The sequence below is a fragment of the Brachionichthys hirsutus genome, chromosome 8 (genome assembly GCF_040956055.1).
Source record: "Brachionichthys hirsutus isolate HB-005 chromosome 8, CSIRO-AGI_Bhir_v1, whole genome shotgun sequence".
NCBI lineage: Eukaryota > Metazoa > Chordata > Actinopteri > Lophiiformes > Brachionichthyidae > Brachionichthys > Brachionichthys hirsutus.
Window position 1 is genome coordinate 9,231,517 of NC_090904.1, and position 22,181 is coordinate 9,253,697.

Consider the following 22,181-nt stretch of genomic DNA (forward strand, 5'->3'; position numbering starts at 1 on the left):
CTCCCCTTCAGCTGGTTTTTATTCTTGTAATTCAAGGTTTTTACGTCTCTTTGTTTTATGATTGTTTTATTTTTCCTTTTCATTGCCTCCAGTTGTGGGTTGATCTTCATCTTCATCTTCCTCCTTTTTAAACGCTCATCGACCGTTTACCTCCGATGATTCCAGTCGGAACTCTCTGGCCTTCAGTTTTTAGAAGACGACGCCCTGCAGCGTTTCAGTTCCTCACCCATCGCCCTCTTTCCTCACCCCCTGCAGATCCCTCAAGTCAGCTACGCTTCCACGGCCCCCGAGCTGAGCGACGACCGGCGCTACGACTTCTTCTCCAGGGTGGTCCCTCCGGACAGCTTCCAGGCCCAGGCCATGGTGGACATCGTCAAGGCCATGGGCTGGAACTACGTCTCCACCGTGGCCTCCGAGGGCAGCTACGGCGAGAAGGGCGTGGACGCCTTCATGCAGCTCTCCAGAGACGCAGGTAAGACCGGGGGCCGGACACTGGGGGGGGGCGGGTCCTGCAGCCTGCTCATCACGCTAAAGGTAAAGACAGATCAGGTGTGAAGTCACAGGAGAATTAATTAATTATAATCTGACATTTAGAACAAATTGCCGACTCCATCTCGGCATTAACGATCCGTTTAGGTGGGCTTCCCGGGATACGGGACACCCAGGAGTCTTTTAACGCAGCGCTTCCACACGGATTAGATGTTTGGTTGTCGATCTGTAGTTTCAGAACCATCATCTAAAAGATCTGGACAGCAGGGATCCGCGTCTGAGTCCAGAGGATCAAGGAAGGTCTGAACCCTGGACCAACCCAGAATTATTGCACCCACCAGGAGAGGTTATGGGCCCCCTTTGGTTGGTTAAGGGCCTTTTTGGTGGAGGTAGTTCAGGAAGGGATGAATGATCAATCCAGCAGGACTCCATTATTCCGACAGCCTGCTCCTTGTAATTGCTCCTCAATCGTCTTATTTCTGATGCTATCAATCCGGAGCGCCGGACGCCTCCTGAGCTAATTCTTCTGATGAATGCAAGACAGAGAAGCTGTGTGTGTGTGTGTGTGTGTGTGTGTTCCGGTCTTTCCAGGTTATCTGCAGATTTTGCAGTAATCCACTGAGTATTGATTGGAGGAGGTTCTTCCATCAGTCGACAGACGCTCATCCACGACTCGCACAAACCGGTTTATAATTAGACCTCGTTCGTTTCCAGCAAGGCGGTGGGACACACACACACACACACACACACACACACACACACACACACACTCTCTCACTGAATAACTCTCTCGCTCTTAGAAACGACTGAACTCGGATGAGCTCTGCTCCGTGGTGCCTTCACTGTCATCGTAAACAGGGTCGCTGTCCGGCGGAGACTGAGTTTACTGTCGGAATCCATGCGTTGATTGATCGTGATTGGCTGATGATCCTTACAGTTCACCCCGCCTTTCTCTTTCGCCTCCACGTCGATGGAAAGTCAAGCAGTTTCTTTCTCTGGACCGTTGGAAGTGTTCCGACTTTGTGCTGGAGAGCTGAAGAACACGTCGGCCTCCACCTCGGTCAAGTCGAATACGTCTCCGACGCTGCTTTTGTCTCTGGAATGAACTGAAAGTGCAGACAGGACAGAAACAATCCATCCACAGATATGAAATATAAATTCCAGGTGAGCGCCTCACCTTTATTATCCTGCAGCTTCTCGCTCCCCGGCCCTTGTTATCGCTGAGTCAGCAGTATCGTGAGGAGAAACGCTGTGAGATATGTGTCTTCTGGCCTTCAGAGGAGGTGCAGACTGCTGACCAGGTAGCCTGGAAATCCATATTGGCGGCACGTAGCAGGAGGGAATAACGTCTCCCAGCTATTTGCCATGTGGAACATTTGAAAACCACATGAAGGGTGGAAGAATTCCTGCAGCTGCTGTTTGGATTCTTCTCCTTTTTTTCCAAGTTGTTGTCCATCCTTCAGGAACTAAAACGTGACATCAGGACACAAACACTGATGGACACGCCTGGATGCAGAAACTCAGCCTGACTGAGCCGTAAGCGACGATAAATATGGATTATCTGGTGAATATTATGGGATGGAGAGGCGTTGTCCTCTCAGACAGATGCAGATTAGACATCGAGATGCGTTCAGGTGCAACATCTTTGCCCCTGACAGGTGACAGAAGAGTCGTTTTCGCTGGGAGGAGTAATGCTGAATATCCACGGATGTTTTTCAGCCCTGATTATTTTTTATCTTCATCTTGCTGTTTGAAGCGTTATATTCTCTGTGATGTCATCAGAGCAGCTGACGGCAGGAACAGGGTCATTCGTCAGAACTGGACTTGAATGGAGAGTTAATTTATGCTTTATCCTTCATGAAGTTTGGGTTTTCATTATTTTCAACACGCTTGCAAGGAAGTAATTTGCCTCACGCAGCAGGTTCTGCTTAGCATGGCGCTTCGAACTCACCTGGACTAATGATGCTCTGGCTGTCGCCATGGCTACCAGGTAAACGTGGTGAGCTCATCTCGTGACAGTGATTAGCACTGGATCCTCTTCCTTCACTGGCGGGTGGAATCCTGTTCGTGCTGCATGTGATGCGCCGCTGCACTGATGTCTCGCTTTCCTCTGAAGCTGTATGCCGCTTCATCCTCCTCCATCTTCGTCATAAGCAGCCCCCCCCACCCCCCCTCCACGTGTTTATTTATAGATTATTACGCCTGAGAGATACTAGCAGCAACGCGCCAGTTAATGCGCTGAATAATTCTGCTGTTTGATTACCTGGGAGTCCCGGCTGGCGTGCATCGGCCCTTTATTAGCCTCTTTTGTTCCCGTGAACGCAGAGCGGTGACACATACTTAGCGCCGCCGTGGGAAGGAAGGAAGGCGCTGGAAGGAGGATGCTAAAAATAAAATGAGCGCTGGTTTCACTTTGCTTCATCGGACGTGGCGTGTTCGTGCTGCTGTGGGGATGAGAGCCGTTCCGATGCGATTCGGGGAGAGATCAGTCATCTGGAGGAAACATATGGCTCTCGTGTTCCGTACCGTAGTTCATCCCCACGCAGGCTGCGCTAATGTTTGCTCGGCTTATCTCAGTTCGGTGAGGCGGCCATTCGTCAAAACAATTCATCCCCCCCCCAAATATTCTGCTGAAGCTAATCCATCCAGAGCTCACTTTGACTCACCAAGCAGTTATTAGTCTCCATCAGAATCGCTGACCCGTTCCGTCCTCTTCTGTCTGGCGTCCGGTCCGACCCGGCCCCGGGTGAGCGGCGGGAGACGGACGGAGGTGGTGATGATCACAAACCAGAGATGGGAACTCCAAAAAACAAAACATCACTATGATTAAAAAACACCAAACTTCAAAAGACGTGGACCCAACATCAGCGTCCATCGAGCGTGGGCGGGTTCTCAGCAGGGATGGCGCCCACTGGGAACAAACCAACGGGATGAATCACAGGAAGCAACGGCTGTCAAGTTGCAGACGTGTGGACGTCCGAGTCCCTCAGGACTTGTTTAGGGCTCGGAACTCAAAGACTTGTTGGGCTTTACTTGAGACCTGAGATTTTTAGGACGTTCAGTTGTTTAGAAGTTCCGATCCCTGCGTAGACAGGAAGTTTAAAGACGAGATAATGAATGAAACGTGAACGTATGAGACCAATAACGTGTTCGGATTTAGAATTTTGAGGCCCAAACATCACCGGAAGGTCAAATTAAATGATTCCTTGTGGACTTCCGGCCTCAGCGAGTTACCGCAGCTCCGAGACTGAAGACTGTTACTCGCTCATTAAGCGTCTGCCGTCCTCGAGACATCCCACCACGTCTCAGGTAATTAAGATGAAGGCAATGACTCACTCTGACTCACGCTCGCCGTGACTCCTCAGTGAACAACAGCAAAACATGACGACGACTGGCGCTCATTAGTTTGACAGCAAAAGTTGGAATCATTTCGATTTCCAGTCGTCCAATCCTGCAGCGAATCCTCAGCGAGGGAGACGTCGGGAGTCTCGGGTGGGAAGAGGGAGGATCACAATCCGGCGCTCATCATGCTGCAGGTTTATCATTCATCATCGTCTACTACTAAGGATTTCCCTCCGGATCCAGACGAAGCTCTTCATATCCGTCGTGTCCGGAAGGCCAAAGACGGAAGAGACGAGCAGACAGCGTTCCAGACGGGATGTACGACTTCCATCAGATAAGATAAGAAGCTTAAAAGGCAGGTCGGAAGATGGGAGCAGGATAAAGCGATCCAGTGCGGTGCTTTCACCAAGAACACATTTCTTATTCAGCAGAAACGGGCTCGGCGATGAAGAACTGGAGGTTCATTCCAGACACGGATGTCATCAGCTGGGAAGGACGAACGTGTGTCCTGGCGGTGTTAAAGTTCCGTACGACCTCGTTTGTCAGCTGGTCTTCCACAGCGGCGTATGCCAGCATCGGATCGGATCGGATGGGATGGGGTCGCACGCCGCCTCGTTCACCCAGAACAAATTCCCTCTCTGGAGAGTTTACGGAATCAGACCGAGCTCCATAAGTAATTTAGTTGTTGTCTTGGTTACAGATAAATGGACATGTGAGCATGATCATTCAAGTGGAAAATGATGACTCAATGAAGATGAAGTTCATCTGGAAACGCAGCGGAGCGTGGCGACAACAGGAGTGCAGCTGCATCCCGATCCCGGTCCGGATGAGCTCTTCATTCATTCCGTCAGGGAGCTCAGTTGGAATATGACATCATCCAAGCAATAGTTTTAAACAACAAACATAAATGGGTTTTAATGTTAACATGTAATATTTGTTCCTGACCTCATTCTGGATCAGAACCAGAAGACATGTTTCATGATGGTTCATATCGGACCCCTGAATTTAATGCAGATTTTACAAGATAGGATTTTTTAAAAAAGCCTCCATAATAAGGAAATGGGAAAATCCAGATGTTTTTATATCCAGACGGGTATCCGGATCGCTCTCAGTATTTAATGGGATCAAAGTTAGACCAATACCCATCTTCAGATTTTATTCATCCGGACCCATGCAGCAGTTTTGTTGGAACCCTGCTAACAACAGACAACCTCGTCGGAGGTAAGTTTGGTTTCGTTAGACGATTCGTTTCAGCGAAGCGCGACTGAAACATTTGGCTTTTCCACGGACGCAGCTTCTAATGTCTGTTCGAGTCTTTAGCATTGATTGACACTGAATAAAGATTGGATTAAGTGCAGTCCAGGCCAGAGCGGCGTGCAGCAGAGATCAAGGCTCCTCACACGGCCCAGCTTGTCCGTTTCATTATGAGACTCCCGACCGGTCGGAGTGAATTCCGGGAAACGATCCTTTCTGGGAGTGAAAACATGCAGCAGCGTCATTCCGGTCGCCACTCGGGTCTAAATCAGTGGAATCGAAGTCGTCTCTTCCTTCTGCCTCGCCCTGTTGATGCTGCGAGGTGGGAGAGACATGGAACTCTCTCACATGATTAAAGTGAGGGCTGCGACCCGCTAACAGCCTGTAAGCGGAGAGTCACCACGAACAGAGCCCAGCGGTTCAGCGGGTCAAAGCAGCGCTCCTTAATAATTCAGTCTTTAATCTAAAGTCCCACAGTTTCCTCTTTTCTGCTCGCGCTGATCCGACTGCGGCCGACCCGTCGTCCTGCTCTGCATTACTGTAGTACTACAGTGCAGTGCAGTACTACAGTGTAGTGCAGTACTACAGTGCAGCGAGGCGTGCAGACAAGACGGACCAGCGCTCCGGTCCGTTACGTGCGGACACCGGTCAGAGTGGACATCATGGAAGCGTTTTGGCTTCTCTTGTGGGAAAGTCCAGTGACGAAGAACAGAACTGTTCTGAAAGGCAATTTTCCCTGAGCCACTTTAGGGACGTGTCACCGCCTGAATAACTGTCAGCGTTCCTGGAAAAGCATGAAGATGTCAGCAAAGGAGAGCCGAGTGTGCCGAGACGGGAAGCTGCTGGAATCTCGGCTGCAGTCAGAGACCCGTTCCAGGGCTTCAGGCCGGTTCCTGCCGGTACCATTCCGCCGCTGTACTGCCGGGTCGGAGGGATCCGGATCAGGATCAGGATCACATCATCAATGTCGTTGATGGGATCAGGTATGGTCGGGTCCGACATGGACCACCAAACGCTGTTTCTGTTGGACCATTCCGTTCAAGGACAGGGATTCTGGAGCGGCTCTGTGCACGTTGGTCCGGCTAACGCCGTGTGATGCTGGAATACCGGACCTTCCCTCGCAACGACAACCCACAGAGCCGAAGGAGCAGTCTCAGGTTCTGTTTCTAGTCCGGCCCATGGTCCTCCTCATGGGTCCGTCGGAGCCAGGACAGTGTGGCATCCGGAATGAACCCAAAACCGTGAGTGTGTGTGTGTGTGTGGTCGTGTGTGCGACGAGTCACCCCCGGGGGCCGCCGGATGCCCCGCTGATGTCGCTAACCCGTTTAGCATTGACTCATTTTCTTTATTTGGCTCCTTGTGGTCCCATCAGACGTGAAAAGGATCGAGCGGAACGGAAGCATCCGTCACGGCGCCGAGGCCGACCGACCAGGCTTTAAACGGATAAGGCCTCGGATGGCAGCCCTCCGATCCAAACATAGCGCCTTGACGGGGGGCTGAACTCACCCGGGAGGTGCAGCTCGGCGGGAGGCTCATCCACAGGAGAACGGAACTGAGGACGAGCGACGGTGGCGCTCCACGTTGTTCCTCGGCTCCTCCTCTAATCTGAGCATTTCGGCGGCAGCCTTTGAGTCGCTGCTGGGAAAGACGTCCGATCACGAAGCTAATCTGCAGACGCCGCTCCGACCTTGAACTCCTCCATGTTGCTCTGGAAACACCGAGGGATGTAACGTCGGAACACTGTTAGCTTCATCCCACGTTGAATCCCTGGAAACGTTGAAATAGCCGAAACATCAAAGTGCTGCTTCCCGGCCGGCGTCGGCAGGAGCAGCACCTCCTGCTGTTTCCTGCACCTCCTCGTTGTTTATGAGGGAATTGGAGCAGACAGTATTTCAGGACAACATGAGCTCCGTCTGTCGACTCCATTTTAATCTGTCTGTTCTTCTACTGCGATGAAATGACATTAAACGCGTGTCGGAACGACTCGGGTTAAATCCGACGCCATCACACGGCGTCTTCGTTCGTTCACGCAACGACGCGCCCAAACCGATGAGCTTGGTTTGCGCTGAAACGACCTCACACCTCGATCCCTCCGCGTTGTCGGGATCGCCTGAAGACGAGACGCCCTGGAGCACGTCCTGCCGTCCCCCTTCACCGTACGTCTCCTCGTTTAAAACACGCTTCCGTTTTGTAGAATCTTAATCAGAATAATCCATAAACGGATCTTCTGAATCCTAATTTGTGTGTAAAACCTTTATTGCGGGAGCAATCAGCTGTAATAAGCTACTTGACTTTGATGAGGTAATTGATAACCTTCCCTAGCCGGCCTGTAGGGAGCGTCAGCCGAGTCTAATTAGATGCATGATTTAACATCCATTGTGGGATTAACCGACGGGATTTAAGGACTGAGATCGATGCGGAGCTGGAAGCTGGATGCAGCGTCACCGCCAGCGCCTGTGTGACAGCCGTAGCTGCTACGTAGCAATGGAGGTCACTTCCTGTCTCCACAACAACAGGTCAGGTTCCACTTCCTGCCTTCCAGACGCTCTGCTTCCTCTCCGACCATTCTGACATATTACCGCCTCACCAAAGACAAGAGTTAAAAAAAAAGTTCATCCTCCGCTCGCGTCACCTGGGAATGGCTCCTCCCCCCCAGGGGGAGGGGTCGGTGTGTCAAAAAAGTACTGGACAGACAGTTCAGATCCATTACCAGGCAGAGATCCATCACGCACACACACACACACAGTGCAGTGTGTTTCCGCTTAGGTCTGTAAACTTTCACTTCATCAAATGTTTCTAGGTCATTATCTCTTCCTCTCCCTCTAAGCCCCTCCCCCACCTCATCCATGAAGTGATCACACCTCTGAAGCGGGCGTCGTCGGCCCCACAGAGGTCACGGCTGACGACCGGCGGACACGCGTGTTAAGACTTTCTTTGTGTGTAAAACATATTTATTGCCGCCCACAGGAGAAGAGTCCGTCCTCGCGGCGGCAGGTATCCTCACAAATCCAGTGTCAATTGATGCGCTCCCCCCAGGGGGGGGAACGGGCCCACGGAGAGGGGGGGGTGGCGGCTTGGCTTGTGGGCCCGGAGCTGTTTATGTCGACCCACTCATCACCTCAAGCACCAACAGGAAGTGGTAACGGAAGGAAGAGGAAGAAGAACCACATTTCCTTTCCCTCACACAGATGTTCATGGAGACTCATGGAGACAGTCTGGATGCTGCATCAACGTGACGCCATCACAAGCTGTCACATCTGCCAGTCGGTAATCCCATCGGCGTTCCGCGTCGGGAACGTCTCTGTCCACAGATCAACGGAGACGTCTCGCATGTCGGGTCGCTCCAGGGGCTTCTTATCCCGGCTTCATCACGCTGGCAGCGCCGGAGCGTTCCGGGTTGGACCTGTGGCTGAACGGAAAATCATTTCTAGCATTTGATAGGTAGGTAGGAATTTCACTGAAGGAGGCGTGTCCTGTGTCAGAGACACGCAGGATGGACACGCATTTCCGGATTTCCTGTTATTTCCGGACTCTTTGCGGCGTGTGTTGGCAGTAATTATTCTATTGCCAATACAGGCGACACCTGCAGGGGGCGTGTCTCCACCTCGTTCCTCCACCTCGCTCCTCCACCTCGCTCCTCCACCTTTCTTTGTCCCATGGAGCTACGCTGGTGCCTTGGGTTCGTCCCTGAGAATCTCATCCTGGAAGGTTTATGACCCCCCGTCCAAAGAACGGCATTTTCCCGACCTCCAAACTTTCCCGCCTGTCACTAAAGAGCTGATGCTGACGTTTATGCCGTTGGAGGATCCCCCCGGACGGCGAGCTCCGAGCTCCTCTGCACCGTATCCGCTAACGCCGCCGCCGAGCCAACCGGACAATTTATCCATAGCACCGTGACTAAATGTTGATCCGGGTGATCATTCTTCACTTATAGCACATCCACGTCAGTGTGTGTGTGTGTGTGTGTGTGTGACTCCCAGCCTTCCTGTGTCTGAATTATGGCCTCATTCCAATCCATCCATTGAGTTTTGGAGTTACGGCTCAGAGCGTCAGAACTTGCAAGGTCAAAGTTGGATCCGCTGCCAGGGAGCTGTCGAGCCTCGGCGCTCCCAACCTATGGAAGCGGAGGCAGAGGCGGCGTCCGGATGCAGAGAGGCTTATCAGAACCTCATAAGTCTTCTGCTGTTCAGGACGGCGCCTGGAAATGGGCTGGAGGGATGCTTTCCGCTCTGAGGCAGTTAACCCTCGGCGGCTCATCCATGCCGGTCGGATGCAGGAAGCGTTTGCGATAGAGGGAGATAAATACGTCCGTTTTATAGTTCCACGTGTTAAAAGCCTGCACATGAGCGCAGCATGTTCTGGATCTCGGTCATTTAGCTTTTATCTCAGGATCCAGTTTGTCCTCCTGTAATTTCGAATTACATGATTTGACCCAAAACAACATTTTAATGAATCAGTTGCTGAGATAATAATTATGAAACGACATTAGACTGGTTCCCATAGAGAAGCCCAACGGTTCCGCCCCTTCATCTGGTTCCACGCCGGCCTGTTCTGGTCCCGTTCACCCCATCCTCCCTTAGATCCCAGCCTTTCCTGTAAAGGAGGAAACTGGGTTTCTGCATCTACCTGTGGAAGCTCATTCTGCCTGTTCTGGTTCTGCCGGGCCTCTTCCACGGGAGCGACCGCTGACCTCCAGCCTAACCCGTCATCTTCTATCCGACCCGGCAGAACGTTTTTAGTGTCGGAGAATAAAACAGAACACTCCGACCAAACTCAAAGCAGCGTGTCGCTCCGTGTTTCTGTCATCCGCTCAAACGCAGTGTCTGCTGTTCTATGAAACTGGGCTTCAACCCAACACACACACACACACACATGTCATGTTGTACAGAATAGTCTGGGACACAACCTTACAGTTTTGCACTTAGGACGTCCCGTCTGATGTATTTTCCATGTTCCTGCTAAAGTTTATGGCAAACAGAAAGAAAGAAAAAAGTTTCAAAGTCCATGAATTGTGCAACAATAGGAGCTCCGAGGAGGAGAGGAGGAGGGATGAAGGGGGAGAGCATCGTTCCCTCAGTGAGGAGCTGCTCTCATCCCTTCATTTGCAGGAGTATCGGTTTTATTTTTCTGATTCAATTTTCTCTTTTTCTTTGCTTCCATTTGCCCAGATTTGAAAATCAATATTTTCATTTGGCGATACGGAGAAGCCTGGAATTAAATTCCTCTTTGAAAGATGCGCCACATTTCCAGCCTGTGCTGAGGGGGTGGGGCGTCAGGGGGCAGTTAAATCCTTATCCTGAACTGCTGTCAGACTGGAAGTGGGCGGCGCTAAACTCCAGATTATGACCTCATGCTTCATTCACCAATCGGAGGTCGGCGTTCGTTACATCTAAATGTCGTGACAGTTCTGAAATGTTTTCTACCTCACCCAAGGAGGTTCTGTCTTAGACGCCGTTTGTTTGTTTGTTTGTTAGCAGGATTACGGAAAAACTGCTGGCTGGATCTTGATGGAAAAAATCTGAAGATGGGTCTAATTTAGATCCCATTAAATTCAGAGAGCGATCAGATACCCGTCTGGATAGAAAAAACATCTGTATTTCCCCATTTACTTATAATGGAGGCTTTTAAGAAAATCCTATCTTGTAAAATCTGCATTCAATTCACTCACCAAACATGAGGTCAGGGAAAAAATATTACATTTTAATATTAAAACCCATTTATGGATTCAAGAATCAGTTGAAAATACACATCAACTCTGATTCACTTTGACTTTTCATGGTTGGTGTATAAAGATACCAAGAACAATCTAGAACCTTTTGGTGCTGATCCAGATCACCATGTGGATGGTGTAGATCCAGTTAGGAGGGGAACGAGTTGCTTGGGGGAGGTCTGTGCTCTATGAGGGATTTTCTAGTTTATTTATTATTTAACCAGATCAGGAACGGAATGATCTAAACGTGACTCTATTATTATTTTCACAACATTATGACCTAAACTAAACAGCTGACACCTTCCGATCTGATCCGGGGTCGTGTTTGGATCGGAGTGGGATGGATTGCAGGAAGCCTGCAGTGTCCCGTCTTTAAAAATGCAGGAGCAGCATTAATATTTTATTGTTTGATCAGATGAGTTTAAAGCAGGTGAATCAGAAACAGAAACCCGTCATCAGAGGACATCAGAGTCCTCCCAACGACTCCAGGTGAGTGCTCGTTAGCGCTCCAGGTGAGTTCTCGTTAGCGTGCCAGGTGAGTTCTCGTTAGCGCTCCAGGTAAGTTCTCGTTAGCGCTCCAGGTGAGTTCTCGTTAGCGCTCCAGGTGAGTGCTCGTTAGCGCTCCAGGTGAGTTCTCGTTAGCGCTCCAGGTGAGTGCTCGTTAGCATGCCGCTCACCTGCTGGCTCTTCCCTGAATTATTTTCCCACAGTTGCTGTAAGAATTCTGTTCCAGGTATTTATGAAACGCGTCACTGATTTCATCCACTGATGAAAACAGAATGTTAAACTCGGATCAATGTTGTCCGCTTGATTTATTGCACTCACTTGAAAACCTGATCAGTCATCCTTTTGTTAAAAATCCATACAAAAGACGGTGTTCATAGAAAGGTGTGTCCAGCAAGTGCTCATGGGTATTGTAGGTGCCTGTAACTGCTTGAATAATGCGCCTGACCACGCCTTGTTTTAAGGTAGCCTGAGAACACGAACTAGGAACTAGCTTCCAACAGTTTGCAGTATTTATATTAATGACTACAATAACATTGGTATTAATATAATGAAAATTTAAAATGTAATACAATTTAAAAACCGCAAATATTTTATCTCAGACTGACTGAAATCCATCTTCCTGCAAATGGAAATCCACCTTTGTGAAATACTTGCTTTTAATTTGCTGACTCTGCAGGAAGAGATCAATGAACATTGCTTCTCCGGTTGCTCTGAGTTTTTTTTTCCCAAAATCCCTAACTGTTTATGAATGCATCACGGATCTCTTCCAGCTCACCTGGAGTCGTGCAGTTCATTTAGTCCTGATGCAGTGATATGTAAATGTATGGCTACAGGATGAATATGAAATCTAGGGACTTTGTAGAATTGACCATGCAGATCCCGTCCCAAATGTTTTATTCATTACAGGAACTTCCTCACACACTTTTGATCATCGTCAGTTGAATGTGGGATGATGAGCTGTGCTGAATCGGTGCTGAATTTCTTCACCTAAAGTACCTCTGAAGTTCTATTTCGGCCGTAAAATGGGACCGTCTCCAGCCAGCATCCGAAACTGTACAGCCAGGAGTTCTGATTGTCCCGTCGCTGCACAGCGCTTTCCTCCTGCTGGCGGTTCTTCCCCTATCTGGGCCAAAGACCGGGTCCGGTTTCATTTGGTCGTGCAACACAAATATCTGCAGCCTCTTTCCTGGATGCTTTTAGTGAAGACATCAACGTAAGCGTGTTAAAATAGTCCACTATAGGAAGGAATGTCGGCGCAATCACAAGTGAATGAAGTTTGAATCCACACAGGAGTGTTTGGGATGAGGAGCCAAACGCAGCGTCCCTCGGTCTCCGCTGACAACGGAACATAATTCAGCCGGTAATGAAGGGAAGTGTCCGTCGCCGCCAACATTTATTTTCCCAGAACACTCCGAGTGCTCCTAAAGCACCATGATAAGGTGATATATCAGCAGCCTCTGAAGAACCTAATTAAGGAGGGCTGTCTGTCAGCTTAATGTTTGTCTGTGAATTCGCTGTCAGCTCCAGCAGCGCCGTAAATCCGTCTGAACACATCGGGCTCCGCTCAGCACCGCAGCTCCGGGATCTCATCACACAGAAAAGTTGGTATGCAGCGGAGTCGTCTTTTCACCAGCGAATGTCACCAACAGGCAGATGTGCCTCATGACGGATGACATGTTGTCATCCTAAAGAAAGTGGGAGGGGCTACAGGAATAGCGGGAAGGCCTGTTGCTTCTGGAGCGTAACTCAAAAAGGCTTTCACCAAACTGAAATCAGGCATCTGGTGTTGTTTGGCGGATTTTTGCTTCTTTGTTGGATTCATTTTTGTCGTTACAGTTTGGACAGTGAGTCCGGTTTGTCTCAGGTGGGTTTCTGAACGGATTCTGGACAAAATTCTTTCTAAAATCCTCATACATGATTTCAGAATCATTTCTGCTCGTCTTGATGGTTGTCTCTGAGCAGCGACAGATGCTGGCTGGAACCGAGCAGCGATGACTGGGCCACGGTTACGCCGCCTCCGGCAGCGACGCGTTTGCTGCTTCACTCAATACAGACAAAACATCAAATACAAGCACTGATCAATACGTTCTGTTCAGGATCCAGATCAGAGCCTTGTTTTATTGACACTCTGTCAGACTGACACCAGCAGTGAAACCGACAGGCCGGTAAAAAATATGTCCTGGTAGTAGAACCAGGTTCAGGTTACAGAGAACACCTGTCCTCTTTCTGAGAAACACTAGGATAGGATAGGCTAGGAGAGGATAGGATAGGATAGGCTAGGAGAGGATAGGATAGGAGAGGATAGGCTAGGAGAGGATAGGATAGGATGATAACATTGGGTAGGATAGGATAGGATATTAAATGGATAATATAAATCCATATTCAAGAAAGCAAACAGAAAGAAACTGATTAAATGAAAACCAAAATGCGACAACATTTAGCGCCTGGCCTTTTAACCTGCATGATATCTGGTCTCATTTGTGTTTGTGGGATTGGGAACGGGGGGTTGAACCTCGTCTCTCCTGGATGACGGCAGCTGCTCTCAAAGGTCGAAATCATCGCCGGAGTCCTCGGGCTACTTTTCAGAAAATCCCGCGTGAGTCAAATGTCAGCGACGGGCGCGAGTTTTAGCGAAAGGGTCAACATTTTGATTTGCATTAGCAAATGACGGGCTGTCCTCACCAGGTCCTGGGTAGACAGTCGTCCAGAAAATGACATTTTCCAAATGGCAAATTAAAATGTGATTAGTCATGTTCTCCAGGAAAGTCGGAGAAGGTGAGGGAAGCCGTCTCTGGAGGCCCAGATGGAGGCCTCCGTCAGGACGGCCATCGCAACGAGCATCCCCGCGCAGCAGATTGTTTATTCCTCCTCCTCAGTTTGGTTTCTCTTGGACAGATTTCTGAGCAAAAGTGCTGAAAGATCTGAATTGCATTCTGCAGTTTTTGGACGGCTGGTCTAGCGCCGGTACGACCCGGACCCGTCGGCGGTGCAGCATCCTTCTGATGACAGGGGTGAGGCGACCGCGATCACGCCTCCGCCTGAGAGCCATAAATAAAGCATGTTGAGGAAGGAAAAGTAAAAGCATTTATTGAAACCAGTCGTCTCTCCGCCTGCAGGCCTGCAACTTTTTTCCTCTTCAAAGAACGAATGTAGGAAAAGGAAAGTCAGACAGGAAGAAAAGCAGAGCGTCCTGGTTCACCGAAGGTCTTTAAACGCCTCGCCAGCCGTTTAACGGCTGCCTGTGACCTGCTCTAAAGGAATGCGTGTCATCTTCTGTCTGTCCAGGTGGAATCTGTATCGCCCAATCACTGAAGATCCCTCATGACCACAAACCCTCCGACTTTGACAAGGTCATCCGCCTCCTGCTGGACACTCGCTACGCCAGAGCGGTGGTGCTGTTCGCCTCCGACGAGGACATCCGGTGAGTTAAAGCCTTCGGAAAAAGTTATCAAAAACCGACCTGCAGCAAGGAGAGAGAAGTTCAGCCAATCGGAACGTCAGGCTGGGCTTCACCTGCAGGTGGCAACAGGTGGGGAGGAGAGGAGGCGTGGCCCGCAGGGCCGTGACATCGGTTAATGGAAGCAGGTAACCAGAAGGTGTGTTTTCAACCTGCGGAACGTTTTCCTGCTCCTCTGCATATTCCCATTGGAGTTCCGTCCCACGGCAGAGCGGGTCGTGACGTTCCTCCAGTTTGTTTAGAGTAAAAACAAACAACGTGAATCTGTTGTGTGAGGCAGAACCGCGTGTCAGCCGTCTCGCTGCCTGACCCCAGACATGTCGGGTAACTCCGTGATGTTTGTCTCCAGGGGGATTCTGAATGCCAGTAAGCAAGCGGACCAGGTGGGGCACTTCCTGTGGATCGGTTCTGACAGCTGGGGGGCCAAGAACAGCCCCATCCACCAGCTGGAGGACGCTGCCGTGGGAGCCGTCACCATCCTGCCAAAGAGAGCCACCATCGGCGGTAGGTCCATCCACTCCTGTTACCTCTGCTGCTTCCTGGGTTTCTATGACAACCAAAAGAGAGACGAATCTTCATCATCATCATCGTCAGCCGGTTCTTCAACATTAAGTTACAGATGCTTTTAATTCTTAATATAATTTGCGGGACTTTTTTCCTTCACGCATTCATGGACAGTTTCTTCATGAATGTCGCCTTCCTGTTGCCATGGGAGACTCAGGGATGTTGTTGTAACCAGCCATCCCAGTGATAATAGTCCATAATACTTTAATTTAAACGTTTAAGAAAAGAAACTTGCTATATTTGGAGCCTTTTAACAGCTGTTTTAGATTTTTCCACCTGTTTGCACTCTCTATGCTAAGCTAGGCTAAACACCTTGGGACGGTTAGCAGTTCCTTATGACTTAGTTTTCTTTGTGTTTGCAGCTGCAATAGGAATGCTGAAGTGGAATGCTAGCTTAGCGGTTAGCATGGCTAGCTTCCCTTCTGCCTGTTCTGCCTGACCTGAAACGGCGTTGGCGCCGCAAACAGCAAAGATTGACTGTGTTTTATTTGCTCATAAATTCCACGTCTTGTGTTTCTGCAGAAGCTGCCAAACAATCCGATCAATAATTTCCTGGGTGCAGTGATTTATGGTCTCATATTTTATTATGTACTTCGAGCTACGGATGTTCCTGCTGTATGAAAACAGGCTAATCAAACGCATCTAAAAATGTAAAATTGTTCTTTTTAAGATGCAAACGTAAAGTAAACAGTTGTTTCGACTGTTTTTCATGTGCGACAGCCGTGAGATCAAATCAAGGCGTTAACGAGAGGAGCTCTAACGTGGGTTTAAGCTGTGAAACACACCGACGCTAACCACCCGGTTTGCACTGGAGATTCCTGACATCACAAGCGCTGTTTAGTAACGGCACGCAGCTCAGCGCCGGCTGTCGCATCAAACGCACACACATCCACAAGGAGGGAAAGCTGCATCTGTTCTTTCGTTCGAACCCACGTTCTGACGTGCCATGAGACGCGTAACGAAGGGAAAGCCAACAAGACTGTTCTCTCCATCATGCCACACGTATGAACGAGTCGGAAGCAAACCGGAGGAGGAGCCGGGGTAACTTTGAATCTGTCTTCAGGGGCAGTAATAACGTTTGGCCCCTCCGCTGTCCTCGCTCACCTTTCATCTCCTGCTATTTGACAAATGATTCATGGGAATGGGTATAAAGACGGGCAGGCGAGTTTGCCGGGCCGTGACGGGCGCTGGGGTGAGTTCAGGTATGTGGGCCACGAACCCATTCAATCAGAGGGGGTACGATTATTGGGTTTTATGGTGATAGTCATGAGCACATTAACCTGCTAGCTGAAACCGATCTGCAGGGTCCAATTCCTCCCACTCATGGACACATTGTCTTTGCTGTAATATTACCTGCCCACATAGGTTGTGTGTTCATTTGATTAAACACACTCAGATTTATTAATAACCGTCATGTCAGCCAAAAAAACGCAATAAAGAAGGTCTTAAAACTGGATGTTTGCACAAGCAGAGCCGATCAAATGAGTGAATCTGCAGAAGTATACGGTGGAATCTTTTAACAATCTCTATCTCTTCATTATTTTTGGCTGAATTAAACTCTTGTATTTTGGTGATTAGTTAATTTAATGTATATTAAGCTAATGCGTTTTTACATTTCGTATGTTATGTTAACATAAAGCCTGAACTGCAATCAAAAGACAATAAATGAAAAAGCAGAACAATGAGATAAACAACAAGATAAATTGATTTATAATACAAAGAAAAAGACAGTAATTAGTAGCAGATTATCTTTTAATGACTGTTAAGTGCTTTATGTCAGCAGACGTTACTTCCAGGCTTCGGTTTTCTCGGGAGGACCTGAAGGGAAACCAGACGGTTGCGTTGGTTTAATTTGTTTTAAATAAATCTTTTCACTCTGGCTGGATGCAGATTTGTCCACTGTTCCCCAGCTGGAGGTCTGCACACCTGAAATTCAGATGTGCAGAAGCCTTAGACAGGTTTGGAATGAGAAAGTGTGAGACGACGGACAAACATCTCGTCCGTCCAGACGTCACGTGACTAAATAAGTGAAAACGGAATTCTGCGGTGAGATCCACATCCACATCCCACAGTAAGATACGTCCCTGACGAGGAAACCTCCGGACTTCAGTGTCAGGATGGATGGATGGACGGATGGATGGACAGATGAGTGGATAGGAGGATGAAAGGAAGGAAGGATGTTCTGCTCTTCCTCCTCCCCCATTTTCATTAACTGTTAGTGTGAATCCAAACAAACCAGATCCGACCCGCTGCAGGTTTCCTCTTTGTCATCCCAGAGAACCTGGAACTGGCAAATTGAAGTCCTGGAGAGGATAGATGTCTGCTCCTCCTCCTCCTCCTCCTCCCCATCTCCTTTGTCTGAAACACGGAGCTGCTGGGTTCAGTGTTCCCATGTGTATTCTGCAGATAGGAAGATGTGGATTTTAATCTGCTCCTATGTTTAAAATGCAAATCGCTGAGAGGAATGTCCGCCTGAACAGAAAAGTCTTTCGACCACGTGTCATGTTCTGCAGATGTTCTCCTCGGGCCGGAACATTTTCATTCCTGCATTTATGACATTTCACTTTGAAATTCCTCCGGGTTCAGCTCGGTTCAGGAGGTGCTGCACTTTACAGATATTTTATTCAAGCTACAGATTATTCAAACGTTGCAGCTGCTAAAACCTTCATTTGTGACACTGACTAGCTGTAAAGCTAATTAAGTGTTTGCTGCTGCTTGGTTGCTATGGTAACGAGGGCAGCGGCAGGGAACAGCGTGTTCCCTGCCGCTGCCCTCGTTATAGAAGCTATAGGAGCATCCAGCATCACAGAATGCATCTGTCTGTAGCGAGGAATCCGTGGCGCCGCGTTGTAATTGTGAACGCGTGGCATCCCCATTACTGTATGTAAACCCAGAGGGGCCGAGGACGGGTCCCTGTGCAGCGAGCCGTCAGCTCAGCGCCACCTCACGCTTCTGTCTTCCTTTCAGAAGCGGTTTTGTCTTTTTCCTAAATGAGGACATCGGATGACTTTTCCAATTGTTTTCCACGCTCGAGGCTCGTCTAAATGAGGGCCAGTAATTGGCTGTTCTCCCTTTGTTTACTTGCTCCGTCACGTCAGCTCTTGGCGGTTAGCTTTAATTTTAGTCATTAAAGTCAGTGCTTGGCTCCGGCTTCAGATGTGACCCCCTCATGTCTGCTGTTTGTTTGGATGCTTGTGTTGTTTTTGGACGTTTCTGTCCTCTCAGGAACATTTAATGTGAAATTGCAGGAAAGATCTCGACCCGATTATTACAGCATGCCGGTCCAACAAGAGACGGTTCTGCTCCCGAGGCATAATTATCTGTAGCTCATTCTTAGCTAGCTTGCTAATGCACGCCATGTGTACACGTGTGTCCAGGGGGCACCTAGATTTCCTAACCTAAAGATAGGAAGTTACAGCCCTGAGGGATGCCGCTATCCACAGTCAGGATCAAGGATAGTACCCGTCCCCCAATCCGGGGTCAGCGTCCAATCAAAAAGGCCGAGAGAGAATGATCTCTGTATGAACTTGAATCTGCCTCTTGTGTGGGACCCGTTTTGGGTTTGACGAAGGCAAACATCATCATCCTCTCTGCAGCACATATTCATCAGAGGCAGTGTGTGTGACAGCTGTGCAGATCGACAGACGGATAAATAGATAGATAGATAAAATTGGATGATTTTAATTTGTCCGTCAGTTTGTCCAGATGTGCCGGTGCCAGACGGCGCTCTGGTTGGCTTCAGGTAACCGGAACACTGACGGGTCTACCTGCAGAGATCTCATGAGCATCACCGGGATGCATGATGCCTTCAGGGACCGCAGGAGTTCATGGGAATTAAGTGGCTTGATCATTCAGAGAATGATTTGTGCTGATTTAAGAGCTCCTCGGGAAGCATATCCACGTTTCATTTTCCTCATTCCCAGTTTTTCCGGCTGCTCCGGTGCCAGTTGTCTGCTCCATGAAGATAACGCCATCTCCTGAAGCGACACGCGTTTCCCCGGATGAATACTTACTTCAATCGACGGCCTGTTTGCCACAAACAACTCGACGACGTTCCATTTTGCACGAATGGAACGTCGCGCTGTTGTTCTGGCACAGAAACGGATTCTCCTGCTGCCTTTTATCCTGCGACCACAGATCCATAACTTTCTGGCTCGCTTCCATCCGATGCGCAGGTGTCTCCCACTTTCACGGAACGGCGGGTTGAGTGAAGATCCAAACGTCGTTCGTGCGCGCTCGTTCCGGCGCTGCGGGGGGGGGCCCTGGATTTATCTCAGAGGGGACGCTGGTGTGCAGCGGGGTGAGAACGCACGCCGCTCACGGTGAAGGTATCGCAGCCTCCTCCATCACCACTCACGGAGCTGCGGTAGTCATTCCCGTTCGCAGGAATAAAATGAAAATGTAACTCACCCGGGGGGGGGGGGGGGGGGGGGCATTTTGCCATCTTTAACATCAACACTGTGAAAGAGCCGAGTGAACATCATCGTCTGTAACTCGAGGAGATTTCTTTTCGTGGCGGGGAGCTAATGAAAGATGTTGCAGAAACACCCACGGCCGGAGTATTCATTTCTGCTCCTGGGGGGGGGGGGGGGCGTTTCCTTCATGCCCAGCGACCCGGCTGCAGGTCAAAGGTTGTCTCATCCTCACAAACAGAGCGGCCTCTCTTTGTCTTTGGGTTTTGTGGTGAACGTCTCCCGAAGGCTCCGGTGTCGGCAGGACTCTGAAATGAAGCGTCGAAAGCAGCTGAAGGTTTTTACTCCTCTTCCTCAGGACCCGACTGGAGGTGTATCGGCGCCTACGTCCGTCCAGGTTAGAGCAGCACGCCTGAAACCGACCCAATGAGGTTCTATTCATCTGAACCGGGTGTTATAAGGTTCTGTTCCGGTCTTTGACGAGAGCAGGCGTTTGTTCCTCTCGTCCCTGCTTGCATTCTTTGTCTCGTCTCGTCCCTGCTTGCATTCTTTGTCTCGTCTCGTCCGTCTGCTTTCCAGAACCCGCTGTGTGCTGGTCTACTAAATCATGGAATTGCTCCGGGGGGAGGGGGGGACCCTGTCCAGACGGGACCCACGCAGCAGGCTACACCATGGATCCCTGGGAGAAATGGAGAGTGGTCTGTCTCACGGTCCTATCTGTGGAGGATGTGGAAGACATTTGGCTGTTTGGCTTATTGGTGGGGGGGGGGGGACATCTGATAATTGGGACGGGAGTTGCCCTGGTGTACCAGAAAGTCTCCAAGACGGCGGCTTTCAAAGTTCTGGATAAATTGACCATGAATGCTCCTCGGTGCTCTGGGGGACCGTGTGGTGGCTCGAATCGAGGACCCGGGCAAAGAGCTCAGGGATCGATCCGGGGAGGACCGGCAGAAACTGGATCCCATCTTGTGCCAGCAGGTAGAACTGTATCACAGATCACAGGACTGAGTACTGGCTTGGAGGGACAGAAGTCTGGCCTTGGCACACGAGACGAGGAATAACTGAGGACCAGTTGTATGTTTGGATTAAGCTAAATGTTCATTTCGGCTGAATATTGGATCTATTATGTCTCCAGTCCCCCTCCTCCGTCACCCCTCCCTCCCCCTCTGAGAGCTCTCCTCGCCGCCTGGCCCTATCTGTCTACCAAAACAATCCAAGGACATTCTCTCTGACTTTTCACACACACACGCTGACACTAACTCCGGTCTGTTTTCTGTTGGCGGCGCATCGATGCCGGCTGCGTCCGACCCCGATGCACGAAGGCTGCAATCTGCGTCAGGCGGGGATGCAGAGGGATGCGCCAAAATGGAGGCGGCGGCCTGGAATAAGATCGGGCTCCGGCAGTGACTGACAGGAGCTGTACTTCCTGGGGCTGCTGGAGGGGGGGGGGGGGCGTTGCTGGAATGACTGATGCTGTGACGTTTCTCTGGTCAGTCCTACGACGGCGTCTTCTTCAAGAGCAGGACCGCGCAGAGGTCAGGATCCGAATGAAGACCTGTCAGAAATGATGAAACCCCGGGTCGTCCAGGACGTCTGATGGCGTCGGTGGAGGGGAGTGCCTGAGATGACAATCCTCACTGGGATTAGAAGGAGATTAAGTGCACCTCTTAAAATAATGGACCCGCTCCGTAAAACCATTTCCCGTTCTGACTGTCGTTCGGATCTGACGGATCGAGTCGAGACTGTCAACAAAGACAGTGCCGCTCCGTGAATCCGTTTTTTTTTCATTTCATATCTGTTTTTGAAGCTGGGTAGATTTGATGAGGATTAAGTTCTGAAACCGACGCCACGGAGCAGAATTAAAGTCTGAAAAACGGAACCCTGGGAGATTTTAAGGATCCGGTTTTAAATTAAATCCTCACGTCTCATTCTTAAATGTTTCTCGGTGTCGTTAAAGAAGATAAAAACCTTCTTGAGGAATGGCGTCCATCTGATCCTCCTGACCTGTTTGTCTTGTTCATGGTTTTGTTTATCGTCATAGCAACTGATAATCATTCTTCTGTGCGATGACAAACCGTCCCACCGCCTCCGTGGTTTCCTCCGCTGTGATTGGTGCAAATTCGGGTTCTATTCATTTTTCTGGAGCCTTCAGTCGTTCCCAACGTGACCGTACAAAGGCCGCGCTGCACGAGGCGGCGGCGGCGGGTCGAGCCTCACTTAAACACCTTCTGTCTTGTCGTCTTTCAGGCTTTGATGCTTACTTCACGTCCCGCACTCTGGAGAACAACAGGAGGAACGTTTGGTTCGCCGAGTACTGGGAGGAGAACTTCAACTGCAAGCTGATGAGCTCCTCCAAGAAGGACGACAGCAGCAGGAAGTGTACAGGTGAATCCACCCGGTTCCAGAACGCCCCCCCCGCTGAGGTCTCTGTCTGCCGTCGGTCTCT

The 22,181-nt window shown here is 49.8% G+C and overlaps 1 protein-coding gene across 1 annotated transcript in view; it reads left to right on the top strand.

Annotated features, from left to right (window-relative positions):
* Positions 1-22,181, top strand: part of grm7 (glutamate metabotropic receptor 7) — an 85,454-nt gene that overhangs the window by 26,605 nt on the left and 36,668 nt on the right. The window contains exons 2-5 of the mRNA XM_068741919.1: positions 256-472; positions 14,588-14,723; positions 15,109-15,263; positions 21,983-22,120. Coding sequence (XP_068598020.1) covers positions 256-472; positions 14,588-14,723; positions 15,109-15,263; positions 21,983-22,120 — 646 coding nt within the window. The remainder of the gene's footprint in view (positions 1-255; positions 473-14,587; positions 14,724-15,108; positions 15,264-21,982; positions 22,121-22,181) is intronic.